This window comes from Lontra canadensis, unplaced genomic scaffold (assembly GCF_010015895.1).
Source record: "Lontra canadensis isolate GAN:19392208 unplaced genomic scaffold, GSC_riverotter_1.0 scaffold35, whole genome shotgun sequence".
Taxonomy (NCBI): Eukaryota; Metazoa; Chordata; class Mammalia; order Carnivora; family Mustelidae; genus Lontra; species Lontra canadensis.
The window spans coordinates 14,173,965-14,190,583 of NW_022631029.1; the positions used below are offsets into that span (position 1 = coordinate 14,173,965).

A 16,619-nucleotide genomic window follows, 5' to 3' on the forward strand; every position below is an offset into this window, starting at 1 on the left:
AAGCCAATCTTTTGAGGATTCAATTTTATTAACTATATATATGCTGATATACACAATCCTACAAGCAGGAAGGAAAACTGCTACTTCTGCATTTATCCTTTTGTAATAAGGAATAACTTAGAACTACTATGCTGGACAGATACCTTCATTGCAATGTGTATTTTCTTTCTTTTTGAAAGGGAAAAAAATCCCATTGAAACACACCTACATCCTCTTTCAGACACACATTCACAAAAACAACATATATAATCAAAAGACATATGCTTACTTCTTTCAAATGTAGTTTATGGTCCGTGCCTGCTTCACCAGTAGAAACAGCAACAGGATACTTTAACAATGATGTATCAACTTCTAGCAATGGGCTCTGAGTGCCCTTAAAATGCACACTTTCAATTTTTGCACAAGTAGGCTGCTCATATTCTTTCTTATCTGGGGGAGAGCTCAACTCATACTCATGCTTTTGCCTCAGCTCTTCATAGGCATCATCGGTATTCAATCCTAAGGCTTTGTTGACTGTGTCTGTCAAGGATGCATCAGAATGCCGTGCATTTGCTAGTGTTTCTGATAGCCAATTAAATAGCCGATGGATATCAGCAACACCGGAGTTAGAGGTATCCTGCGGCTGCTGTCTCAAATCAGCATCATGCCCAAGACAGCCAAGAGGCTGAGGAGACCCTGAAGGTAAAGAGAAAGAAAAACCTTATCTTAGTTTGGGATGTTTGCATAAAAACTTAAAAATCATATATACCTAGAAATTAATTGTCATAAGATATTTATGGGCAAGGATCCAATCAGACCACTGGCTTAGACTGTACAAGTACATCCATCCCTTTCTTTACAAATATAACTGGTTCTAAAATTTTGCACATAGCAGGTACCAGGGTGGCTCAGTTGGTTAAGCACCTGCCTTTTGCTCAAGTCATGATCCCAGGGTTTTGGGATTAAGCCCCACATCGGGCTCCCTGCTCAGTGGTGAGTTTGCTTCTCCCCATATGTATGTACTTTCTCTTTCAAATAAATAAAAATCTTTTAAAAGTAATAAGAAAAATTAAAAAATAAAATTTTGCACAGAGCTAGGAATTCTCATAAATGAAAGCTTATTTTAGTAATTTGAAAACGGTATTAATGGAGAAATGAGCTCAGACATCATGCTGGTAGTATGGATAATATATATTAATACCTGTACTGTAGTTACCTTAAACTCTATTACCAAAATCCCAATCAGTTTACCCCCAGTTTTATCTGACTTGAAAAGAGATAAAATATCTGCACTTTATTTTTTTGCAAAATGTTAGGACATGCAGATTACATTTAAATCTACTAAAAAAAACCAAACCATGGCTTAATTTGATTTCTATCTCCTTTATACCTATTAGATTTTGTCTTTAAGATAAAGCTTGATATTCTTATAATCTAAAACCTTATCTTGAATGACTAGATTACTTAATTTCATAACAAAGCTAAAATACTAGAGATACAAAATTATCCCGAAGCAGTCTATACCAAACTTGCACTAAGAACAAAAAGTACTATGAGAGAAAACATGTTAAGAGATGGTTACAAGCAGGTATAAATATGGGTGATCTGCACAACCATTATATTTAAAACCTGCAAAGGGAATAGACATTCAGGAAATGGTGCTTATAATGCTGAAGGAGGGTAAAGCCTGGACAGATGTCAGGATTTCCAATTTAAGCAGGGTATAATGAACCACAGGGGGAAAAAAATTTAGAAACAACAAAGTACATCCTCTACTTATATGGATTATAAAATCATAGTAGTGGAAAATAATCCGTAGAGACAGAAAGCAGATCAGTGGTGGTGTGGGGTGAGAGTACAAAGGAGTATAACGTAGTATTTGAGGGTAATGAAAATGTTCTATATATTGGAGTGGTGGTAAAATAACTACCAAAATTTGTCTTTAAACTATGCCCTTAAAATTTAATGCCATAAAATACATTTTATGGAAACCATACCTCAAAAAAGTTAATGTAAAAGGGGGTAGGGAAGATAGGAGGTTGCCTCTTATAAAATGAGTGGGTTCACCACCAAATCAAGATGAGGGTATTTTAAAAGTTAGAATCTGACCTTTAAATCTCTATTTTCAGAAATCAAAAATAAAGTGTATAAAATTACTAAAAAGAAACACAAATGAGGAACACCTAGAAATGCAAGTCTGACTGTCACTAGTTCAGATTTAACCTCTCTCTCCCTTCTCCCTTGCCTTACTTCTACTTTGGCCTATTGGCATGGCTTTCCCACCATTTTTATTATTGATAAAGCCTGACTGTAACCCACGACTATTTTTTCACATAGACAAAAACAATTATCAGCTAAAACAGTACTGAAACTTAAGTATCTTGACCATTATGTGCTAGTGCTAGTAAATACAGCCAAGTTTAGGAACAATGTTTTAGAGTCAGTCACAGCTAAGTTATGAATTAAACATGGATTAATGAACTACATAACTTTAGGTAAAATTACTCAAATTCTTCATATTTTTTTCATCTGTAAATTAAGGATAATATGTCTACCACTCAAGAACTAAATGAGTCCATATATGTAAAACACCTGGCACACGGTAAGCACTTAATTCTCAAGACACCAGGTCAACAGTTAAGACAGTGCAGATCAGTAAATGACCACAGGTTCAGCATGGCGTAAGCTAAAAGTAATAACAATCAAGAAGCAGAAGAGCCAAAATCTAGGAGGGATCTGAAATGCAAAGATATAAGGGTTGAGAGAAATGAAAGATGCTTCAGGAAGAAAGAAAGAGGAGTGTAAAGGGCTGACTATGACATATTCTGAGGAGAGAGATGAACCCTAATCAAGGAATATGTGAAAAAAGAATGGGAAACATGGTTACCCAGGTGGGTCATGGCCAGTCTATTAAAAACTTTTGAAAAGACGTATACGAAGCTGAGACTGGAAGAACATGATACTGAAATGGGTGACAGATGCCAGGAAAGCCACCCAAGAGGTAAGAACAAGATGAAAATGCTGGAAAGAAAGAACACAGATCAAATAAAGAAGAAACACTTGAAAGTTACTGAAGATGACAGCAGTGTCAAACAGAACTCTGCAATGATGGAAATGTTCTCTATCTGTGCTATGCAATACAGTGGTATGGCTTATGCAATGTTCCAAATATAATACATGAAATGAACCTTTATTTCATTTTAAACTTTTTTTTTTTAAAGATTTTTATTTATTTGACAGAGATCACAAGTAGGCAGAGAGGCAGGCAGAGAGAGAGAGAGAGAGGAGGAAGCAGGCTCCCCACAGAGTTGAGAGCCTGATGTGGGGCTCGATCTCAGGACCCCGGGATCATGACCTGAGCTGAACGCAGAGGCTTTAACCCACTGAGCCACCCAGGTGCATCCATTTTAATTTAAACTTAAATACAACATGTGGCCAGTAGTTACCATATGTGCAGGAATAGAGAAAGGAAAGCAGATAAGTGAAAAGTAAGTGAGGATACAAGCACTGAGGGCTAAGACAACAGTATAAAAACACTGATTTAACCTAATCAGTTCTGAGACACACTGAATTTGAACATATACAAGTAAAATAGCTTAGTAAGAAACAGGAATGGAATACTGGTATCTGCCATAAACAACAAGAAGAGCAGCACAAAATTCAAAGGTCCACGAACTCAAAGAAGACATTTCATGCTTTTTTAAGCAGTGTGAAGATATTAAAAATCTAGATGAAAAAAATGTTTTAGAGTACTTGCAGTACTGAAACACACACTTAAAAGAAGGATCTCCCATTTCTGACTTTTACTGTCAACTAAAACAAAATAAAGAAAAATAGAAAAAAAGAAGTAGTCAAACATATTACTGGGGTGGGAAAAAAAATGTGTATGCATCTAAGATATCAAATTTTAAGCCTCAGAAGGTTCCTTTCACTAAGCAACATGTTAAAGGAACCTAATATTCAATGTACTTTCCCAATTATAAAATTAACAGGACATAAAAGGACAAGAACTCCAATTAATAGGACAATAGCCAAGCATACTTTATTTTCCTCATATTAGCCTAAGCTATACAATTCGAAATCCGATTACTTTCTTTACAAAAATAGGGGACAGGCTGGCTTGGTTCTGAGGCTGTAACTTGCAGACCCCAGTACTAGGGGAAAGGACAGAACTACTTTACTGTATTTTTGGTTGTTATTTTTATACTATATAAAAGCAACCTGATATTTTTACCTTCATATAGATGGCAATTTTCAGATAAATTACTGGTTTTGGCGAGCTTTCTCATATTTTCAGGTAGATCCTCAAGCTTCCTCTTCAAGACAGTTTTGCTTCTCATATCTTCTGTGTCTGAGTCCCCACCCACATTTTTTTTTCTACACTGAATTAAATTAATCAATTCTTTGACTCTATCCTTATCATAATCCAAAGAGTGAGAGGACTTCTGCTTTCTAGGTATAATAGTTTCACCCCTTGAGTTATTTCGTTTTCCAAATTTCATTTTTGTACCATTCATTTCTTCTTCTTGGCCTTCATAATCTGAGAGTGGACTGAACTGTTGAAGTTTTCTATTTTCTTCAAAAAGCTCTTTCAATTTACAAATTGGTAACTGATACATTTCAGGCCGAAAAATATAGGCATGCAAACAATTATCAATATGGGATTTATTTTTTGGAGCTGAGTATAAGAATTTTTTATCATCTAATCGGGAATCATATGGAAACATGATAAACTCTCGTTTACCTGAACCAAAACCTCGCTTAAAAAATTCATTTACATACTTTTCAACAACAGAATGAAAATTTATAGTATTTATATTTTTGAATTCCTTTCGACACTGAATCAAAGCAAACTGTAAAAACTGAGTTATTTTTAATACATCTGTCATGCTCTCATGTCTCTTCTGTGGTGTTGCATTAGTTGAACCTTTCTGTGCTGTAAACAAACAAAAAGGCAAACCATGTTAGCAATCAAGAATCAAACACAGATCTACATGTTGTCAAAGAAATGCAACAACATTTATACATTAATGGTAAACCAGATTAGCAGTGCGTACCCTAATACATATATGCAACATAGAAACGAAGACTGTCGCTTCTAAAAAGAGGCCAATTAAGAGACTAAAAATTGTAGAGGGTATTTTTAAAGGGAAAAACACCCACTCATTGAAGATCTTCATTCCTTATTGCCCCTTGGCATTCAACTGGTAGCAGGGAAATGTAATGAGAAATAAAGAAGCAAGGCAAAATCTGAGGTCCCTTGTAAGAGAATCCTGCAACTGATAGCAATGTCACTCCTTCCTGCTGTACTGTAATAAATTTAACTTTACATTAATGTTTTACACCCTATAGACAGATATCTAAACACCAAGTGGCTACAGTTGAAAATGTCATTCTTAATTTAACAATGAAACCCATCAGTGGGAATTTTACCTTAATATAGCATTGAAGTACGTTCTTAGAAACAGTGAATAGCAAGTTTTCTCTAACACCAGTGTAAAAAATTTTTATTAATTTTAAATGGCCTAAATTTAGCCTAGCATATGATCTTTTTATTGTTGTTAAAATTTGAATGCAAAAATGAACTCAGCTAAAAAAACTACTACTAATAATATAGAACCCTAAAAACCAAAGTTACTACAGTTATTTTAATAATTACAATCAATGGGGCACCTGGGTGGCTCAGTGGGCTAAGCCTCTGCCTTTGGCTCAGGTCATGATCCCAGGGTCCTGGGATCAAGCCCCACATCGGGCTCTCTGCTTAGCAGGGAGCCTGCTTCCTCCTCTTGCTCTCTCTGCCTGTCAAATAAATAAATAAAACCTTAAAAAAAAAAAAAAGATGTGGGACACACACACACACACACACACACACACACACACACACAGGAATATTATGCAGCCATCAAAAAGGAAATCTTGCCATTTGCAACGACGTGGATGGAACTAGAGGCTATTATGCTACGTGACATAAGTTAATCAGAGAAAGACAATTATCATATGATCTCACTGATATGAGGAATTTGAGAAACAAGACAGAGGATCATAGGAAAAAAGGAGGGAAAAATGAAACAAGACAAAACCAGAGAGGGAGACAAACCATAAGAGGCTCTCTTCAAGAAACAAACCGAGGGTTGCTGGAGGGGAAAGGGGTAGGGAGATGGGGTGGCTGGGTGATGGACAATGGAGAGGGTTGAGTGCTGTGAACTGTGTAGGACTGATGAATCACAGACCTGTACCCCTGAAACAAATAAATTAGATGTTTAAAAAAAAAAAAAAGACTAAAACAGTGAAGCTCCTTTCAATAAAAAAATATCAAGGAACATCAGAATATAACACCTCCACCTCCTATAACAGTGCCTGGCACATGATAGGTACTCAGGAAGTATTCCTAAAAAATTAACAAGAATCTATCTATTAAAAAACAAACAAACAAACAAACAAACAAACAAAAAAACCCCAGCAGATCAAGAATAATCAAATATAACTTTTGGAAATAAAAAATATGTGAAATTAAACACTCAATGAATGAATTAAACAACAAATTAGACACAGCTGAAGACAGAATTTGTAAACTAGAAAACATCTATGATGAAATTACTCAGAATGCAGCACACAGAAACAAGTGAATACAAAACACAAAAGAAAACCACAAATATCGAGTACAAAATGAAAAGACCTGACATATGGTGCTTTAGGGTCCTACAGACAGTCTAAACAGAATGAAGGACAAATATAGCCAGATAAAACCTAACTGTATTACAGAAATGAATATGTAAATCCAGATACAAAAGAATATACACCAGCTAGATAAATAAGAAATCTACACCCAGACATGTAATTGCAAAACACCAAAGATGAAGATAACAAGCAACCAGAAAAAAGACAACTTACAAAAGAATAGTAATCAGACTAAGAACAGATCTCTCAACAAAAACAGAAACCAGAAGATACTGTAATACAGCTAAAGTGCCAAGAGAAAATAGCTGTCAACCCAGAATTATGCACCCAGGATCTAACAATTAAGGAATACATGGTTTTTTTGGGGGGGGGGGCAGCAAATCTACCAAGAAGGCATGTTCAAAAATTGACCACAAAGTGAGTTTTAGATCAAGTATCAATAAATTTCCAATAATCACCACCTGTTCTAACAGGATTAAATTTGAAAAGTATTATATTTGGATATTTAAAAACATCCTCTGTATCATGTGTCAAAGAAGGAATCACAATGGAAACCAAGAAATATTTAGAACTGAACAATAATGAAAACTCTACACATTAGAAGTTGTGGAATGCAACTAAAACAGTTGTTGGAATTCAAAATTCAATGACCATTTTCCCAACTTCCAAGAAGGCAGAAATAATAAAATGGAAGTTAATAAAACTAACAGCTAAGATTAGTAAAAGATAAAACAAAGATACAATAGAAGGTTAATAATTTGATTCTTAAGACCAATAAAATAAATAAACCTCTGGTGAAAGTGACTAAACAAGGAAAGCAAAATGAAATTACCATATAGTAACGTTCATAACAGCTATTAATAAGAAACTATATAAATGACTGTATCATAATAAACACAAAAACACAGAAGAAATGGACAAATTCCTAAAAACCAAACAAAACCATATGTTCAAACTTAACGAAGGAAAAATAGCCTGAAAAGTTCAACTATTAAACTGAATCACTACTTTAAAGTTATCCATAAATGACAAGTTTTGCAGTTAAGTGGTAGAAAACATCCAAAGAATATATCATTTTAATCATTTATACATCCATCTCTTGCAAAATGAGGAATACTACCTAACTCAAATCTAAGAAACTAGTAGAATATGGATACAAAACCCAGAGAAGGACAATATGAGAAAGAAAGTTCACACGTTAAAACTCACTCATCACAGATAAAAAATTCCTAAAGAGAACATTCACAGACCAAACCACACATTTCAAAAAGAAAAAAAGTGGAGCTGATAGTTTTTTTTTTTTTTTTTTTTTTTTTTTTTTAAGGTAGGCTCCACCCTGGTGGGGCTCAAACTCATCATGACCATGAGATCAAGACCTGAGCCAAGATCAAGAGTTGGATCCTTAACCAACTGAGCAACCCAGGCGCCCTGGAGTTGGTGTTCGTAACCAGCAAAACAAATACAGTTTAATACTGGAAAAAGATAAAATATAATTCATCTTATAAGTCTACAGGATAAATTCTACATGTGATGGTTCATTTTATGTGTCACCTTGACCAGGCCAGGGTGTCCAAATATTTGGTCAAACTTTATTCTAGCTATTTCTGAGAATATTTTTGGATGAGTTTAACATATAAGCTCTCCTGAATCTCCAGCTTGCTGACTGCAAATCTTGGAACTTTTTAGCCTCCATAACTGTGTGAGCCAATTCTTTATAATAAACCTTTTTCTGTATGTGTACATCCTACAAGTTCTGTTCCTCTGGAGGACCCTAATACACCAATATACCATGTTACCATCTTGATAAAGGCCCTCCCAAAGCATTCAATAAATTCAAAACCCATCATGGTTAAAAAAATGAAGAAAAAAAAATTTTTTTTTTGCAAGTAGAAAATAGATATTATTTTTTTATTTTTTATAAACATATAATACATTTTTATCCCCAGGGGTACAGGTCTGTGAATCACCAGGTTTACACACTTCACAGCACTCACCATAGCACATACCCTCCCCAATGTCCATAACCCCACCCCCCTCTCCTAACCCCCCAGCAACCCTCAGTTTGTTTTGTGAGATTAAGAGTCACTTATGGTTTGTCTCAAAAATGAAGAAAATTTTTAAACTAATGAAGAGATTTTGAAAAACCTACTGCAAACTTCCTACCTAGTGACTGATGTTAGACATGTTCAAAAAGATAAGAGAATGCCTACAACCACCACTTTTATTCAACATTGTAGTACTAGAGAGCCTACATTACACAGTAATATAAGAAAAAGAAATAAAAAGCTAAAGGAAAGGAGAGGGAAAAAATACAACAATGTAGTTCTCAGATGATAAAGTCTATACAGCAATCCCAAACAATGTATAAAAAAGAACAAAATAAGGATGCCTGGGTGGCTCAGTGGGTTAAGGCTCTGCCTTCAGCTCAGATCATGATCTCAGGGTCCTGGGATCAAGCCCCGCATCAGGCTCTCTGCTCAGCAGGGTGCCTGCTTCCCCCTCTCTGCCTGCCTCTGCCTACTTGTGATTGCTCTGTTTGTCAAATAAATAAATAAAATCTTAAAAAAAAAAAAAAAAAAAAAAAAGAATATCCTAAAGGAATGAAGAGATAATCTTGTTCATGGGTAAGACAGTATCACAAAAGGCATCTATTCTGTCAAATGTGATCTACAGATTTAATAAAATTCCAATTAAAAAATCCCGGTAGGGGTTTTTTGGCGGGGGGAGAAGAGGGTTTGGGAGGAGGAACCTTAAAGCTGATTCTAAAATTTTTTTTTAAAAAGCAAATTGAAACTTAAATTTTTGAAAAAAGCTGAATGTCATAAAGCAAAACACTCCTAAAAAGGATGAAAAAAGTGGGGCAGTTGGCTCTACCTCCTATCAAGGCTTCTTAGTGGAGAAAGGTGAGACTATTCAATAAATGGTTCAGAACAACTTGTTATTCATACTTGTTACTCATCAAAGTGAAGTTGGATTCCTACATTATATCATGCAAAAAAAAAACAAAACCCACATAGGCAAAATCATAACACATTCACAAGAAAACTTAGGGCAGTATCTGTAAAATCTAGGGGTAAGGAAAGATTTCTTAAAGTCACAAACAGTGCTTAAAACTCAGGCAGATAAATTTAATTAGATTAAGAACATCTGTTCTTCAAAAAACTCACCATGAATAAAGTAAAGAGGCAAGCAGCTTATGAAAAAAAAACATTCTAGCACATGTACCTCAGTATTAGTACCCAAAATATATACAAAATTCCTCAAATTAGTAAGAAAACATAAGCCACCCAAAGGAAAAACAGGCAAGTGAACACTAAAATAAATTTATAAAAGGATGATCGACTCATATCTCAGGAAAATACTGGCTAAAATCACAGTACAATATAGTTGTAACTACAACTATAGTTATAACTACACAACTTTTGTAGATTTTGCTACAGTCTGACTTTATCAGTGACTGTGTGAATTAAGGAGAACTTGCTCATAGTAGGGGATATAAATTAGTATACTTAAAACAGTATCGCATTATCTTGTAAAGCCAGTCATGTTTATGTTATGATTCAATAATTCTACTTATAGATAATAAATCTAATATGCTAAATATATATCCAAGAGAAAAAAATTCTTGTACATGTACACCAGGAAATATATAGAATGTTCACATCAGAAATAACATTCAAATTTAGGAACATCCATCATTTTCCTTTATATTAAGTTAGCTTTAAGAATTATTAACTTGGGCGCCTGGGTGCCTTAGTGGGTTGAGCCTTTGCCTTCAGCTTGGGTCATAATCTCAGGGTCCTGGGATGGAGGCCCACATCAGGCTCGCTACTCAGTGGGGAGCCTGCTTCCCCCTCTCTCTCTGCCTACCTCTCTGCCTACTTGTGACCTCTCTCTCTCCCTGTCAAATAAATAAATAAAATCTTAAAAAAAAAATTATTAACTTACCCCTACCAAAAGAGAGCTCAATATAATTTTACTTACATTATAAATCTCCCTGTGTGAAAATAAAATTTCCCTAGATGTTTCGGTGCTCCTCTATCAAAACTAGCCTTCGAATACACAGACAAGTAAATATAAAGATAGGGAATGTTTGCTTTCATTCCCCCAGAAATATTTTACTCCTCACATATTTTCAGAATTAGATCTGTAGTCAATTACCTAAGTAACTGCTCTGAGAGAAAAGGATAATTAAATTCCCCTTATCTCCCTGAGAGTGCCAAGTGAGTACACAAGGGGGCCAAGAGGTTACAGAACAGATTAGTTCCTATGTCAAGCCCCAACGTGCCAGGAAGACTTAGGTATTAATATTTCAACGATGAAGGAGTCCCAGAAACTTGGAGATGTCTTTAGTCCCAGAAAGCTAAGCAGCTTATGAAGAGATTTTATTTATTACTACAGGGTTGGAGTTAATATTCATTACATTTTCTTTACCCTTTTTTTTTTTTTTTAAGATTTTGTTTGACAGAGATGACAAGTAGGCAGAGAGGTAGGCAGAGAGTGGGGGCGGGAAGCAGGCTTCCCGCTGAGCAGAGAGCCTGATGTGGGGCTTGATCCCAGGACCCTGGGATCATGACCTGAGCCGAGGACAGAAGCTTTAATCCACTGAGCCACCCAGGCGCCCCCATTACATTTTCAAGGAGAACTTTCCAGGAGGGGAGGGAAATAGTAGCCTCCTTCCTTTAATAAGCAAAGAAAAACCATTTTTCCTTGTCCTTTGCCTGTGGAATGTCCAGCTACTTGCCTAGGATAACAGACCTGTCTTTCCTTGGGTTGCCCTAAGGTTAAGGATGAGGGCAAAGGAAGGCTAACATATTTATTATTGTGAGGTATTCATTAAATCTCTGATCGATAATACTGTGTACGTACTCAAGATAAAATTACTGAGAACCCAACAATCCTCAATGCATCTTCCATCATCATTAGAACTATGAAGAAAGTAGCTGTAATTAGAATAATTTCCACGGAGGTTTGTAGGAAAATGTATAACTCCATAAAATACCCAGGGTCCATTAGATTCAGGTAGTGTATCCTTGTGGAACATTCATGCCCTCTAAGCTACAGAATCTTTATTTCTTAATTCTGGGAAAACCCAGTCCTCCAAGAACCTAGTATAATATTTGCTCAGGTAAAGAATAAAATACCAGTATCTTCCTATCCTGACTCTCACTACTAGAAATGGAACAGATATTATAATTCTCTGATAAACTCCTCACTGTCAAGACTCAGTACTCATTCTCTGAAATGCAAGAACCAAAGAGATTTGGATAACCAATATCTCACCATATCCAAACCTACCATCTAAACTTTCACTTCCTGAACTCTGGAATTAAACAGATTTTGGTTATGAGGAATAGTTGTATTTCAAAACAAAATAAGAAATGTAAATACAAAAGTATATCCATATGTAGCAAATGTGCATGTGTATGTAGTGTGTATTCTAAGATGCCTAGCCCGAAGATTTCTAGCTGGTTAGTCAAAAAGTTATTGTTAGGGGCGCCTGGGTGGCTCAATTAAGCATCTGCCTTCAGCTCAGGTTACGATTCCAGAGTACTTGGATGGAGCCCCACACCCGGCTCCCTGCTCAGGGGAGACCCTACTTCTCTCTCTCCCTCTGCCCCTCCCCCTGCTTGTGTTTTCACACGCTCTCTCTCTGTCCTTCAGAAAAATAAAATCTAAAAAAAAGTTATTGTTAGGTGTCCACCAATTCATAAGTGTATAAACTCTGCCTCTAAGTTTTGCATATAATTTGACTCTCCCACCCATAAACATATATGTATACAATGAAATTCTACAAAGCCATTAAAAATGCAATTGTAAGTTCTGAAAATCATTGATACTAACCTCCATTTGACTACCTGGAAATCGAGGCTCAACAAAGTGAGAAGTAAAAGGAAGTCAACTGCTGAAAAACTTACTAGATGGCATACCTGTGCAAAAAAACTTCTCCTCTCTACTGAAATGTCCCATCAACATGTGAACATGAGCCCCTCTCCTCTGTAACTACCTCCTCTCCCTTCAGCTAAACTATGCGTAATAGCGTGAATTTTCTGCTCCTTCCTGAACCCATCACAACTGATGTCTGACCTAATAATCTATATCTGAACTCAGTAAAATTGGTATCTGTTTAGGTATTATCTAGCAAATATCCCTTAAATCAGTCTCTTATATGATCATTCTTACCTTTCTCCTCCAACCCACTATCACCCTCTAATGTAATGCCTCATCTCCCCTCTTCAGTTAGTTCTTTACAGAGTAACCAGATAAATTTCCAAAACACAGATGTGATCATGTCTCACACACAATCAAAACCTCATGCTACTCCCTTTAAAACCCAATTGCTGGGGTGCCTGGGTGGCTCAGTGGGTTAAGTCTCTGCTTTGGGCTCAGGTCATGATCTCAGGGTCCTGCAATCGAGTCCTACGTTGGCCTCCTTGCTCAGCAGGGAGGCTGCTTCCCCGTCTCTCTCTGACTGCCTCTGTGCCTACTTGTGATATCTCTCTTTCTCTGTCAATAAATAAGTATGTAAGAAAAAAAACAAACCCAATTGCTCTTAGGGTTACATCCAAACTTCCAATCACTTGAACACTGCCTACAAACGCTGCAGGACACAGCCCCCTACACACTTTTCTAGCCTCAAGTCCTACCACTTTCTCTCAACTACTCTAGTGTTGTTCCTTTATTTCTTTTCAACCTCACCAAGCATCTTGTTCTTTCTGAATCTTCAAATACAGCACTGTCTCTAGTGAAACAAACCATATCTATTGGATGAACTCCATTTATCACTGTGTAATCCAGAATAGTCTCATTTTTTACTGAAGTATACATTCTACATAAGAAAATGGTATTCAGTAAGTATTTGTTGTCACAATCACAAAATACAGTAAAGACACTTCAGGGGGAACACTGGCTTGCAGAAGGTCTAGCAAAACAGGTTACTAACGGCCATAGTAAAACCGTTTGCTGAATAGTAGCAATGAAGACCGAGACCTTATGGTACTTTCAGAGTGCAAAAATGAAATAAACTGAAATAATATGATCACTTATTCAAATACTTATTTCTAAGGGAGAATGAGGAACATTTTAAAACCTTTCACTCACAAGTTTTTCTTTCTCTAGTTTTTGTAGTAAACTCTCCATGTTACTTCCAATTCTTGTTTTTTCTACAACTTCATAAAGGCTGCAATACATTCCATTCTTCAAAACTGTCATAAGAAAAAATACATAGTAAATATTCAAATCAAATGTTTTTTTACATATATTAATAAAATTAAATTACTTACCTTCACTTGGACCTAAGTATGTTTCCTTATAAAACAGCGCTGGAGGAACTTTCTGCTTCAGATGATCAATACTCATAACTGTTTCAACATCTAACTTCTCAGGGCTGAAAAGAAATTGAAAAGACATGTTTGCCTTACCTGTATGTTTAACTCTAGTAATGTTATTTCCTTCCCCTTCCCCACAAGGCTCTTGGTGGAAAGCAGAGCATACTTATTAATATCATAGCTGATTCTAAAGAGGATTTGATATGGAAAGTCTAGATATACAGAAGTAGGAAAAAAGCCCGGAATATCACCAACCTTCCATCTTTAAGCAAGAAGCTAATTCTATACCCCAATTTTACTAAACCAAAAAGGATAAAATGCTGTCCTTTTATTAAAGATAATTCAAGTATGAACTGTTAAAGTAATCTTCAAACATCCATGAAGGCCCATAATATTCACTGGGATGGTAGCAAAAGATCATTCTAGATCTTTCTATTCCAATATATGCCGCACAGGACTGAAAACAGTCTGTAAATTTTAACAACTCACAATATCAGTTTCCAACAAAGAACTGATTAACTTTTAAGTCTATCATATTCAAATTACTAAATGAATAATATATCTAATTAGGAAAAAACTCTGAAAAAAATCACTTTCAAAATTTAAAATCACTCAGAAAAAGTTTTATGCCATAAATGTGTATGACTATTTAGCCCACTCTCAAACCTAGACAGAAAAGTAGAGGGCTCACTTTGCCAACTAAGTCTCCCAAGTTGCCAATTTTTTTTTAAAACAAATTGACATTTATATTCTTTTGGATCAAAGTAAAGTTTAAATAAAAGAATAAAAAACAAAAGAAGAAAGTGAATAATTAGCAACGATTAATTGCTGTTTTCTTATAAAATAACATACTTACAGCTTGATAGGCAAAAAAGCACGAGTGGCTGACCTCAGAGAAATATAACACAAAAGCTTTCCTTTATTTAAAAGCTGTCCTTTCCACAAGGTGTAGTTAAATTTATCTAAATAAAAAGAATAACACAATTCAGCCACTAGCAGCCCAGAAGCAAATACATGTTTCCTATACAGAAATAAGGGAAACACATCTAGAAACAATGATTAAGTAGAAGAACAGCAACAACAACGAAAAACAAAATGAACAAAAAACACGCACGACATTCCTATTTACATGAGAATTCAAATATTAGGATTTTTGTTTCAGTATCTTTTCCCTTGCAGGGTTATTCCAGCTGCAAAAAACAACAAATCTATTTGTCTAAATGTCTTATCAGAAAGTTGAAGAGCAAAGACAATATGTTTACTGCCCTCTTATTTCCCCCAAAGGAGACTATATTAAATCCAGTTAACTACATGAATTCCTATAGCATCTCATACCTCTATTCACTCTCTTTTCATTGTGGAGAAACTTGATGACAGAAAATGTCAGTATTGCTTTCATCTTCTCTAGGTCTTATAAATCCTAAACCTCTGATAAATACAGTATTTTAAAAAGCTGAGTTGTGAAGCTTGTTTTATTTTTTACATTTATCAAAGTACTAAAATCCTTTGATCTATTCACAGTATCAGCAGCTTCTAAGAGAGACCTTATGCTTGAACAACCAAATGTTGAAGCTACATCATAACATGGCCTCACCTCCTTTGACTTTCCAGATTTTTGTTCATTATAAAAATAAAGCAAAACACTAATTTTTTACCATATGTACTTATTTTTTCAATTTACAAAACTAAAGAAAATAAAAGAATCTTACCTGTGTTTCTATCTGCATTGAAACTGTTAGCTCTATAAACAAATTAAAAAACAAAAAAAGAAAAACATTACTCATCAGTAACAAGAAAGTTAACATTCAAGACCTTGACATAGTGCTATTTTTAATGGTATAATGTACAAGAAAATTAAGTCCTTCATCCAAGTAGGAAAAACATATTAACTACTTATTACAACATTTAACAGATCCAAACCTACATGAAGAAATCAATTACTTGTCTTAAACTACCGTATCTGTCCAAATTTATATTAGGTATTTTTTTCCAAAAACAGTCATCAAAGTCCCTTAAAGTCTCTGTAAATTACTTTATTTTAGTGATGAGATTTGAAGATAGCCTCAATATATACTTAAACCTATTTATTATTAAATGTTTATTATTAAATTAAATATTCAATATTAAACCTAGTCAATAAATATTTACTAAGCACCTATTATTTACCAGGCACAGTTCTAGGTAACAGGATTACCAGGATGAACAAAGCCCCTGCCTTCACAGAGTTTACAATTTCGTGAAGAGAACAGATAACAATCAAAAATTAAATAAATAGTTTACCACATGATGATGGCTTTAAGTGCCATGGAGAAAAAGAAAAAGAAATTAAGCATATGGGGTTAAAAATAAAAATCATGGAAGACCTTGCTGATAAGGTCACCTTTAAGGAGAGATCTGATAAGGTGTTAAATGTAAATGATGCCATGAATTGGGAAAAGAGAAGAGCAAATGTAGAGGGCCTGCAGCAGAAGCATTTATGGCAGCATTCAACATACAGCAATGGGTTCAATCAATGCTCATTTTTAATGATACAGAGATCAAAGGATGGACTCAAAGAAGAAGCAAAGAAAATTACTATTCCTGGAGGTATGACCTCATAATTAAGTGCTGGGTGCCTTTTAAAGATTACTACTG

At 35.2% G+C, this 16,619-nt stretch overlaps 1 protein-coding gene across 1 annotated transcript in view; it reads right to left on the reverse strand.

Moving 5' to 3' along the window:
- TASOR (transcription activation suppressor) overlaps window positions 1-16,619 on the reverse strand; it is a 46,615-nt gene that overhangs the window by 15,036 nt on the left and 14,960 nt on the right. The window contains exons 8-14 of the mRNA XM_032868498.1: window positions 15,695-15,726; window positions 14,842-14,947; window positions 13,941-14,044; window positions 13,759-13,862; window positions 6,322-6,386; window positions 4,214-4,926; window positions 269-675 (exon numbers count right to left, since the gene is read on the reverse strand). Of these exons, the coding sequence (XP_032724389.1) occupies window positions 269-675; window positions 4,214-4,926; window positions 6,322-6,386; window positions 13,759-13,862; window positions 13,941-14,044; window positions 14,842-14,947; window positions 15,695-15,726 (1,531 nt within the window). The remainder of the gene's footprint in view (window positions 1-268; window positions 676-4,213; window positions 4,927-6,321; window positions 6,387-13,758; window positions 13,863-13,940; window positions 14,045-14,841; window positions 14,948-15,694; window positions 15,727-16,619) is intronic.